Here is a 12,427-nt window from a genome sequence, read left to right on the forward strand (position 1 = left end):
GTTACCAAGAGAATTCAGTTTTTAAATTATCTTAGAGTTGCCCCCCTTCAAGAACATGCTTCTATTTTATTGAATCTATAATCTTCTCCAACAAAGCTTGGTTTTTATTAGTCTATTAGAGTTATCTTCCTGCAGATGCTAGTAAGTCATCTGGACATCAATTAATTTTTTGTGCATCACTTTTGTATTAGTCTCTAGTGCCTCCTATTGTTGCTCTGCGTTGCCTAGACCAATCAAAAGAGGTTTTCATCTCTAGAAGCTCATGCTTTTCTTTATGCAACATCATACATTGCTCGGTCATGATGTTTGAGCTCCTGCTTGAGGGAGTCTTTACTTGGCTGGAGCTCGTTGTACTCTGATCCAGAGAAAGGCTATTAGCTTGGTGTTCTCAACTAGCGACCTTTGCTCTCCTTCCCTACTCCTTGTGAGTGATTTCTTTATTTGCTCTATTCTGCCCAAGATATGCTCTAAAGGCAATCTATCAAGTTGGGAAAGCATTTGTTGTATCGTATTCACTTGCTTTTGTTTCTCCATTTGTTAACTCTTTTGCTGTAATCGAAGCCAGTATGCATTGTTAAAGATTTAAGAATGATTCTACTTAGTCCTTAAAAGTCGGTACAGGAAATGCTGGGTTAGTAACATGAGATTAGAGCATTGTTTGGCTGAACTCTAGTTTGTCTAAGGCAAGCATGCTGGAATGGAGTTTGCCTCTTCGGTGCGTAATGGAGCTTTTATTTATCTACTCAACATGATTGTCAAATAGTTGGAGAAGCAGCGGAGAGTGGATCAGGAGCTGAAGAAATGGGTGCTGAAGCTGGAATTCTATCTCCAGGAATCCTGTTCCCAGACGCAGAAACATCAACTTGTAATTTGCCCAAACCCTTTGATGCATAGTAGTTTTGAGTCATCGGCAATGGCCTTTTTGGCTTTCAGGAATTTGTTAAATTCTTGTCTGTGACACTCCTATAGTAAATCCGTGTCCTTGTCTATCTGATACAGCATTTCTACAAGACATCTTGGTCCACTTGCCATGCCAAGTTACATTTTATGCAGATATGTACAACTTGACTTGCCAAAAATTTATGCAAACTTCTTTCTCGGCGAAATTTTCTTGTTCGTTGCATATGATCGATGTAGGGACATTCTTTGATCTCTCACCACCACCATTCATCTTTTGTATTCGCAACAGATAGGAGATTAGAGAGACAGAGCTCTCAAAGAACTCAAGGAGCAATTAATGGCGAAGCTGCACCAAAAAAGGGTCCAAGCAGCAATGGCAAACGGAACTTCAGGGAGTCCACCGGCTTCAAGATATTGGTTTTCATTTCCATGTTGATCCAGGTAGTTTTCTCAAAGCGGTAGAAACTGTCACAACAGGAGTTCCACTTGTAAAATGGCAAAAACAAAAAAGGGAAAGGATATGACAGGTGCTGTTTTGCTCATTTGTTTGCAGCACTGGTCAATGCAGTTTTGTAGTTCATGTCAAGTATTATAGAAAGTTGATCATGTCTCTGAGTCGTGCTGGCATTCCACACAGAGACTTATTGCAAATTTGGTTATGCTTATGGTCAGGGCTCATCTGGCCCGGTTGGACAAGGGTCGTGCAAACTTTCACCCAGGCTCTTTCCCTCATCTTTGATAATTTTTCAATCATGAAATACTTTTGAAAATTAGAACTGAGGTGGAGCTAGGTCAATCTTACAAGACAACATCACAAACAAAAGTTTGAAGCAAACATGTCACACGAATACAATTTTGGGACTTTTAGTGTAAAAGAAAAGGCTTGGAGTAAATGTGTCAAAATTAACATAATTTAGGGTTTTTGGTGCCCACCCACCCCCCCTCTGCATGTAAAAGAAGTGACCCCACAACCATACTCACTTATCCCATAACTTCATCTTTACATTCTTTCTACCCCATTTTCAAGTGCCTAAGCAACGGCATAACTACATGGTCACACACCATATGTCAAATGACTTTCAATTCAATGACAATTCAATGACAGTTCTGAAAAGATCCACTCTGGCAAAAGTAAGAACATACATTAGATAACATAGCATGCACTACTTGAAAACCCACTTGAACTCAAGTAGGTTCTTATACTAGTTACATGAAGACCCCGTAATGTACCAGTTTGCGTTTCTATATGAGTAATCACAGGCATTTCTATGTATTTATACATGTAATAGATACCCATTCCACAAAAAAAAAAAAAAAAAAAAATTGCCAGCAAATTCTCCAATCACACTGCACTGTCAACCAGCAGATCAGCAAAGAATGGATCAAAAATTGCTTCTTTGGTTGAACCATACTTGTCTAAACGTTTCTTCAAGGATCGCAGCTCTCTTTCATCCTTTGAAGAACGTTCCTGGGAAATATTCAATAATCAATTGAAATTTGTCCTTGGAATCATTAACATAATAAGCATGCAGAACTGAAAGCATTTGGCAAGAATTGCCTTTATTACAATGGTGAAGTAGGGGTAGAAGTTAAGACCATTATCAAAGCCAGTGAGTCGTGAGCATTTCATAGAAGGATGGATCTATCTAAACAGTCATTTGGAATCAGTTAATATTGAAAAGAAAAAGAGAAACCCAATTAACATATCGCCCATCATTTAGAAAATCAACAGACTGAAGACAAATATAACTTTTGTTCCAAGACATGGGTCACATATAGAGAATTTTTCTGAAGCACTTAGGTTTCGCAAAAGGGAGCAAGCGACTTACAAATGATTTCTTCAGTAGTAATATATCGACCAAGTACACCAACCATAGCACGTTTGTTTTTGGGAAGCTGCAAAGAAAAATGGCTTAATCATCAAAATGAACCTACAGCTGCACTGTAAGCATACGAAAGCTTAGCTATGAGCCTATGACCATCTGTCAAGACTCAAATCCTGAAGTCCACACTTTTTGTACAAAGAAGTCACGTTCGGTTTCTATTAGTCAATTTGAGAAATCATACGACCTTCTTTTGAGCTAGAAAAATTAGATCTCAAATCCATTTAGCAGTTTTATACAGAATAATTTATTTGGTAATGTTCAGATAAGTTTAAAAGATGGAGCTATAAAAAATAATCTCATAAATTTCTGGGACCAATCACATGTTTAATAATCATATGTAGAATCAATTACTTCTCAGTGCAGACAACAGAAATAATACCTTCCTTCCCAGTAATCTTCTGTCACTTCTTTCATCTTTCGATATGTTTCGGACTGCATATGCACAAAAGTTAGAAGGCATATATATAGAGTATCAAGGGAAACTATTTGTTATCTTACTTGTTTATCTCCTTTTGGACCTTTAAAGAGATAAGGGTCTGAGGATAGATCCAGAAAGAGTATATCTTGGCCTGTAAAGGCGGAATGCTATTATCAGTGTGCTGGGTTGGATGTATATGAAACAATCATAAAAGTGACATGTAATACGTAATAGATAAGATGCCAACCCGTATTAATTCTAGAAAGTGTGAAATCAATTATGGATATGCACAATCCAAAAGTCTTGACATTGACATGCTTTCCTTCAAGCATGAAATTCAGCATCCTAGAATCATTCCGGCTTAATAGGATATTGCCCCTGTCACAAATTCACATATCTAATCAGCAATTAAAGATAAACAGAAAAATGCAATAGAAGGAGTAAATCACATTATGGATATACCAGTGTAAATCGCGGTGCTCAAATTCATAAGCCGCTTCAGCCACGGCCAGGGCAGCAGTAACCTACAATTTTTTAATGGAAAAGAGATCACTTTTTGAATTAATAATACCGACCAGTAAAAAGTGCAAGTGCTTCACAATCTACCTGAACAAGTAGACTCCGTGCTTCATCGAAGTTCAAAAGCACAAAGCTCTCAAGATCCTTGCCCCCATGTTCCAGGACAAACACCACATAGCACTAAGAGTAATTTTTAAGCATATGTCAGGGGAAATGGGTGGTGTCAGCATTAGCACTAACTGTAACTAGAAATTAATTGAGGCATCAAATTATATATTTATGCTCTTGATCATAACTGTAAAGCACAACTACAGAAAGCAAGCTGAAAAAAATCACCAAGGGTATTGAATAAAATAGTGAGAAAAAAATGTCATCTTTTAACAGAAACAGAGGCAGAACAAAAGCACAAGACCTGTTTCTCTGGAAATTCCTTGGGATGATCATTTTCTGAACCATTTTTTTCATCCCAATCTTCCCATGCTCTGATCAACTCCACATCATATGTACCTTGGCAGACCTTTAGACTGTGAAAGGAAGAGCATGAAAAACAGCTAATGATACAATCTCTCAATATATTAAAAAGCAGCTTGCATTCAATACAGGCCAATCTGCCTAAAAGCATTTTTATAGTTTGGCCAACCAAATGCACTCGTCTAGATTCTAGTCAGTCTGTCCCTATCACAAGACTTAACATATTAGATCAGCAACATGCTTAGATCACATGACAAGGACCTTTGCAGGGACTATCAAGCACATCATCTCCGAGCAACATATTGAAAACCAAAAAGGATTGCATGCATCTTGTTATTTCATCTATGTGACTGGCTTACAAGCATAATGACATAACTGAGATATCAGATGAAGACATACTCTATTGTCTGTATGAAAGTCGTGCAAGCATTACAAGCATCGTCCTTGCCCTCTCTTAACCTGTTGAGAGTTTGAGAAAGTACAGCCTCCTCGAGCAATTCTTCCGATCTCTGGTGCACATAAAAATTAAGTTATCAAGGTGTGTCACTCAAAACACTCCATTGTACCCATGAAAGCACTGACATTAGATCTAGAACTGGGAAGATAGGAGGTAAAGAAGGGACAAAATTATTGGTAAATGCTGTACAAAAGGTTTATTATCTGACGCTAGGTTATGTATTTTTATAACCCTAAGAACCAGTCTGCTAATATTTAGCTTAATTCGTCAACATAGCATGATAATTGGAAAGCTGATGAAAGCACCTTTCCGATGAGCTTGTACAAACATGAGAGTTGATGACAATATTTACCTTCTGGACTTCACCATTAACTCGCAAATCACCATCAATCGGAACCACCTTGCACACATAATTACCAGCCTTGAAGGCTTCCCCAAATGTACCTTCACCAATTTTGATAATATCACTGGGGGCACTGTATAGAGTAAGCGCTTGGTCAGTAGGCTGAAGAAATTCATTGCAAAGTTCAAATGACCGGCACAAACAAATAAAGAATTAAAAGCAAGAAAGGTAAACTTATTTAGCTAATGTTGAAAAAGTCCCTCAAAGTAGTCTAATTTGTATCACTTTATTCAAAGTGGCCATCAACATAGTTTCATTTCTATCATTTAACCAAACTAGTTCACGCTGCAATTTCATAGCAACATGATGCAACATGTTTTAAACTCAACCTCTTGCATTTATCTGGAATTGGAAATTTTTCTTTTGGCCCTTCATCTGATCACACTAGCTTTTTAAATACTTCTTTAAAAGACTGCAATATGAATTAATTTACCAGTCAAAGGACTAACCAAAACTTAGAGAATACATCCACAAAATTTGAAGGAGCTGTCTGCCCACAAACTGCAAGCAGTGCAGTAAATGGGTTCCAGTTATCACCATCGGATGTATCACAAGTTGAAGCCAGAGACAGCTTCCTAACAGCTTCTTCTAGATCTTCATCCTTCAATTCCAGTTTGATAAGCTGAGAATGAACATGCCTTTCAAGATCATTCTTACAAATCAAACTTGGGCACATACTTGAATTGTTCTGCAATAAAGATCCACTAGGTGTCTCCAACTTTGCCCCTGAGAACATGGCTGGGGTTTCTAATATCTTTGAGAGTGTGCTTGAAGGTCCACAACCATGATTTAGTTTCTTTGATATCAACCATTTCTCTAGCCTAGATGACAAGTGAGGTATGACAAAGCTGTCAGTTTGATTGCCAACAACCCAGGTACCAGACTTCTTGGGCGAGGGGCTTTCCTCTAACAACTCGAATGCATCAACCTCTTGAAAGTATGACCTTTCCTTTTCGAAGCTATGCATAACCTTTGCCTGCAAAGATCATGACATGCAAATTACCAGCTTTTTGGACCTTAGGTTGACAAGTGATCTGCTATGCAAAACTTCAAGCCCAAAATATCAAGAACTAATTAATATTGCTTTGAAAGAAACCTTGAGAATCCATGTGATGCAATAGACAACATTAAAATCATACTTTTGGAAGAGGAGGTTTCGCTTTCCTTCTGGCATGCTTCTGTTCAGGACGATGATGTACACAAGCTGTGGCAGCTATACTTGTTCTCCCTCTTACAAACACAAAATAAGATTTTAGCAAGATGACCAGAATTTTGAGACAAGATAATATGGAGACAGAAGCATTTCCTGCTTCGACGTGGGACATATGGGAACAAATAACCGAAGTCGATAGATCTTCATAATGCACTCATCTTTTCTTATGGGTCGGAATCACAACGCCTACATTTAACAGTGTGCCGGACAAAAGAAACAGAATATCTCTGGCTTTGTCAAACCGAGACAGAATTGGTAAAAAAAAAATTTATCAAATGAATTTCACAGCCTTAAGATTATGCAACATATGTATGGATGACCATATAACCACGGAAGCCAAGCCGACAAGAAGACGGGCAACAACTTTAGAAGAATGCCGACTTCACCCATTTCGCGCCCACCTACTAAAACACCAAATCGCCTACGAGAAGCACACGAACCCGAAAAGGGAGCAGAAAATGAACACGGGGGTCTACGGGAAACGAAGCCAACCTGGTCGAAAGCGAACGGTTCCAACTGACCCGCTTGCCATTAGCCGCCAAACTCACCCGGGCCACATGGACCACGCTCTTCCTGCAACCGGGCGAGGAAGAAACAATAGAGAAGAGAAAAAATGGTTAGAAAAAAGACGTCATCAACCGCGTCAGAGACAAAATGCACGAAGGAGCTCGAACGAGAAGGAAACTTTCGGCTTACCCGGTTGCTGCATTCTGCTTGCCGACCTTCTCCTGCTTCCTCCTCCGGTAAATCGCTTGTCCCCCGGGCCCCGGTTGCTGCGGCAACCGCTCCTGCTCTTCATCGCCGGCAACGATCTCCGACCAGAGATCGGCGCTGCTCCGACCTGGTGGAAGCACGAGAACAGGGTTGTGCATGACATTCTGGACGGGAAACGAATCGGAGGAAGACGAATCGTTGCAAAGGATTGAAGGTTTTTGGGCGTTCTGTACCTGCTGCTCCGGCATTCATCAGCGCTTTGCTCACGAAAGAGAGAGAGGGGGGGGGCGAAGATTTGAATGTGATGTGCTGTTGGGCGGGAGCGTGGGAATTGGGCCGGGCCGGGAACGGCCCGCACCCGCCCATGCCTTTAACGGGCAGGCCCGGAACTTGAACGTGATGTGATGTTTTGGGCTTTTGTTTTGCAACTAGGGTTCAAGACAGAAAGTCACCGGACGATGTTCCTGGGAACACCGCCATCCAGAGCTTTAGGGTCTGTTTGTTTATTTTTGTTTTTGTTTCCAAAATAAAAATTTTATTCTTTTGTTTCAAGAAATAAAAAATAATATAAATGAATAAAAGGATATAAACACATTTGGTAAAAATTTTGTCCCTAGAAACAAAAAAATTTATTTTTTTGTTCTTGGATACAAATTTGAAACAGATTTGGAAAAAAGTTATTTCTTGTTCCCAAAAACAATTTCAAGAAACATTTCTTTTTTCTTTCTTTTTTTCTTCTTCTTTTATCTTCTTCTTTTTCTTTCATTCTCCTTCCTTTTGGTCGATCACCGATCTCGGCCATGGTCGGAAGACCTCATTGCCGGAGTGTCGCCAGGTCTCTAGTGAGGCTCGACCTCGCCTTGGCGGGGAGCTCGAGCTCCGGGCCACCGCTAGGTCGGCATCACCCAGCGGTGGCCCGACAAGCTTGGCCTCGGTGGCCAGGCGAGGTCACCAACAAGGCTTGACCTAGCCTAGGTCGCACGAGATTGGCCTCACCCGCCAAGGCGAGGCCAAGTCTCCCAGCCGGCCTTGGCGAGGCTCGGCCCTCGTCGGCGATTGCCAACCATGGCCGAGGTTAGTGATCAGCCAAAAGGAAGAAAGAAGAAAAAAAAAGGAAAATATAATAAAAATATTGAAAAATTAAAAAGAAATAAAAAAATTATACAAGTTTACCAAACACATTTCTATTCTTGTAGTATAAATTTTTACGATTACCAAGCACGTTCTTATACTAAAAAATTGTTCTCCAGAACAGAAACGTTACCAAACGCGCCCTTAGTATAAAGAAAACATTGTTCCCGTTACAAATTTAAATTTGATATTATAATTGTGATATATCGGGTCTCTACTGTACACATATTGTTCGCTTTGGACATTAAGTCCTCACGATTTTGTTCCTCTCGGGGCAGCCCATACTACCCCGAAAACACATATGTACAGTTTAGAGGAACCCAAGCCTTATAAGCTAGTCTAGGACTCCCTCCCTAGGCGATGTGGGACAAGAGGCCGTCACACTCTCCACATTTTAACAGAACAACGTCCTTGCTATGGCCCCACACGAGGTCGGGAATCAAAACAACATTCTTGCTGTGGCTTCAGTGTGACGGCCAGAGCGACAGTCCTCGGACTTGCGCAAGGAATGGGTCCCTCTCTTCTCTTGTCTCACATCACCTAGGGAGGGAGGTATTGGTTAACTTAAAAGGCTTGAGTCCCTATAATCTGTGTAACGCGTTTTAAATCCGTGAGAGAAAAGACCATAGTTGGGATGGTGGTTCGTCCGCGTCAGGGCGGATGACCCAAAGCGGACAATATTACATAGTGGGACTCGGGATGTTACAAGTGGTATCAAAGCCGACTCTCGATCACTTGTGGGCCACACCAAGAATGCTGTTATGATTCTCGACCTTGTGTGGGGCCACAGCAAGAATGCTGTTCTGATTCCAGACCTCGTGTGGGGCCACAACGAGGACGTTGTTTTATTAAGAGGTGGAGAGTGTGACGGCCTCTTGTCCCACATCGCCTAGGGAGGGAGTCTTGAACTACCTTATAAGGCTTGGGTTCCTTTAAACTGCACATACGCGTTTTCTTAGGGTAGTATGGGCTGCCCCGAGAGGAACAAAACCGTAAGGACTTAGTGTCCAAAGCGGACAATATGTATACAGTGGAGACCTAGGATATTACAATGATGGTCGGAAGTTCGCAGAAATTGTAGTGATGGTAGTGGCAACTAGTGCTATGTCTCATTCCCGAGGTCGTCAGCCACTGGCCGGATTTGGGTTAAAGGAACTTTGAAGCTTTTAGTGCTTCAAAAGACTTATTATTATTTTGTTTTTTGACATAAGACTCACTAGACATATGGGGTTCGGCAGAGACACGAGACACGTCAAAATTCGCGGCGCAAGATGTCTTATTGTCCTATTTGTGCTTGTGACCTTTTTGCCAATCCATAGAGGACCTTTTGGTGCAAAATAAATAGTCTCTCAGAAGAGTTTTAGTTGTGATTAGTCGGTAGTTAAGTATGACATTCAATGCATGCTTCTTTGACGGAACTTGAAGCTTTCCGGGATACACACTTTCCGATTTGGCTTTTAATTGTCATCGAGCAGTTTTTTTTTCTTTTGTGAATTTCAAAATATCATGTCTTGAAACGTAGTATATTTATGATGTAATATACGTATGGCATAATACAGTATTAGAAAAGGAAAGTGAATTGTCTGGACTTATTTTTTCCTTATAAAATCCAAATCGGACATTGACTAGGATTTGCATTCCCTTTCATATTTGGAGATTTGTGATTTTAGTTTGGCGACTGCTTTCTACAATGTATTGTAAATGTAAAATGCTTTGTGATAGTGTTTTATGATTTAGCTTGTGAAAACTTTATATGAGCTATGACAGTTCATACGGGTGACTAAAAGTGGTATTGTTCGATTTTATGCCATTGTTATCAGGTGGAACCTCGAGTTGAGGCAGCTAGCATGATATATGATTTGAAATAATTAATCAACATTTTACTAAAAATAACCTCGTGTATGACTTGAAATAATTAATCAATAAAAAATATTTCATTTTTAACAACAATTTATATTTAATTATTTTCGTCTATGATGGAATTTTTTTTTTTTTTTGATTCATTCATTTTTATGTGATATATAAGGGATTATTTTTATGAAAATATTTTTCATATATTCATTTTTCGCAAAATAAATGTACTCTAATTTATTATTACAAATGCATTTTTTTTTTTGTTCTCATTGTTAAATGTTTTTGGCGATAGCAATGTTAGTACATGAGTGTCATCCACTAGTATCGGTTTATTCACTTTTCTTTAACATTTCAAGTTTTTTAAAATACTACCGTTAGGAGGAGTCTTTCGACATGGTGATTTTTGGATTGTATTCTTTTGGTACGAGTTATTGGCCAAGATGTGCATTTTTATTTTTAATTTTTTATGTACATTGTGTTTTCTTGGGAGATAGCTAGTTTTTTTTTTTTTGGTCGATTGGGAGATAGCTAGTTTTTTTTTTTTTTTTTTTTTTGGTCGAAATAACTGATATATTAGATGAAAGGAGAAATACAACCAGCTAGAAGAGCATCACTTAGTACAATATTCAGGAAAGGAGGGGGAGGGAATACGATCCAGTTACCGGATGAGCCTTGGGCCCTATGGGCTTTGGCGGCCCAATCCGCTGCTAGGTTAGCTTCTCGACTAACATGATTGATCGACGCATTAGGGTATTGGGAGAGGAGATCGTGGATAGTGGCGAAGAGGTGTCGTTCTTCCCAGGGCTGCGGCTGCTTCTGTTGAAGGACCTCCAGCAGTATGAGGCAATCGGATTCAAAAGTTACACGATGGCGTTGCAGTCCCTGCTTGATGAGATCTTTGGAGAGCCCTAATCATGGCGAAGATCTCGCTTGGAACGCCGACTTCGCAGGTACAGTATTGGTAAACATATCAGTGAGTTCACCTTTACTATTTCTGTAAATACAAGCTATTGCTCCGTGTCGATTGCCTGATACGAAAGCCCCATCGATGTTGCATTTGATTGTTCCTTTATCTGGTGGTTTCCATCGGTGATCCATGCTAACTTGTGATTTTGGAACCCTAGTTTTTTTTTTTTTTTTTTTTGTGAAATTGGAACCCTAGTTTTGGGGATTGAAGAAGGTTGAATATTCTGCACCGGGTTATTGCATTATCCACCGCCTGGATGGGATTCGAAACTTTCGCCGGAAGATGGCATTGTTGCGATGGCACCAGATCTCCCACAACAGGTTAGCAATCACTTCAAAGTTTGGGGAAGAGTGAGAATGAATGGCGCAAGTAGCCAACCATGCATCCAATCTTTTTACTGAGGTGAGAGAGACAGGTATTCTGATCTGGGCGTTTGTCCATATGCTGCGAGTCCAGTTGCAATAGAAAAATAAATGTTCAACGGTTTCTGGAATTTTGTGTTCACAAAGAGTGCAGTAGGGATTGGGAGAGAGATGTCTGATGTATAGGTTGTCTTTTGTTGCTATGGCATTTTTGCAGGCCAACCACAGAAAAACTCGGATTTTAGGAGCTGTATTCATATGCCATATCCTTTTCCACAATTGATGAGGAGGCTGATAGGAAGATGAGGCCATTGCAGGTAAGTTTCGATGTGTTGAAAGTAAGTAGTGATAGCAGCTCTTAACTGTAAAGGATCCTGATAATGTGGCTGTCCATACTAATTGATCAGAGTTGAGTGAAGAATTTATAGGAGTGTTTTGGATATTTGCACTAACTTTGTTCATTGAAAAAGTTTGTAATAAGCTCCGGTTTCCAAGTTGCCGACGAAGAGTCTAAAATATCAGCCACTTTAAGTGGTTCCCTTGTAGCTGCACATCCTCCTAATTTACCAATAGATAGCCAATAGTCTGTTCGGATGTTGATGTTGGATCCATCTTTCACCAGCCATCGAGTTTTAGGAAGGATAGCATCCCTACCCTTTAATATGCTTTTCCACCCCCAAGAAGGTCTATAGCCTGAAGTGGCATTTTGAAAAGAAGAATGTTTAAAATATAGACTTTTAAACAACTGAGTCCAAAGTGCATGGGGTTGCTGAAGAAGACGCCACGCTTGTTTTTCGATCATCGCGAGATTAAAAGTAGTTAGATCTCTGAATCCCATTCCCCCATCTGTTTTTGATTGCTTTACCTCAGACCATTTCATCCAGTGTATGCCCTACTCATTTTGCTGTTTACTCCACCAGAATCTTGATATCTTGCTTTCCATTAATCTGCATAGAGACAAGGGGAGCAGAAAGAGGGACATCGCATATTGAGGTAAGGCCTGTATGACTGCCTTAAGTAAAATCTCTTTACCCCCTTTAGATAAAAAGTTTTCCTTCCAACCAGCTAATTTTGCATTCGTTTTTGCCAAAATCCAGGAGAACATCTCACGTTTTGAACGCCCCCAATCAGA

General features: G+C 40.0%; 1 protein-coding gene across 1 annotated transcript; it reads right to left on the bottom strand.

The window, feature by feature from the left end:
- Positions 1–1,966: 1,966 nt before the first annotated feature.
- LOC104431410 (serine/threonine-protein kinase haspin homolog) lies at positions 1,967–7,255 on the bottom strand. Its single transcript, XM_010044050.2, has 15 exons — positions 7,215–7,255; positions 6,964–7,108; positions 6,760–6,840; positions 6,194–6,284; positions 5,504–6,030; positions 5,004–5,127; positions 4,594–4,703; positions 4,136–4,247; positions 3,811–3,903; positions 3,667–3,728; positions 3,452–3,582; positions 3,285–3,355; positions 3,166–3,218; positions 2,730–2,796; positions 1,967–2,368 (listed from the first exon to the last, which is right to left on the bottom strand). The coding sequence occupies exons 1-15, from the start codon at positions 7,231–7,233 to the stop codon at positions 2,243–2,245; spliced, it is 1,812 nt and encodes a 603-aa protein (XP_010042352.2). The 5' UTR covers positions 7,234–7,255; the 3' UTR covers positions 1,967–2,242.
- Positions 7,256–12,427: the final 5,172 nt, after the last annotated feature.

The sequence above is a fragment of the Eucalyptus grandis genome, chromosome 2, assembly GCF_016545825.1.
Source record: "Eucalyptus grandis isolate ANBG69807.140 chromosome 2, ASM1654582v1, whole genome shotgun sequence".
Lineage (NCBI taxonomy): Eukaryota > Viridiplantae > Streptophyta > Magnoliopsida > Myrtales > Myrtaceae > Eucalyptus > Eucalyptus grandis.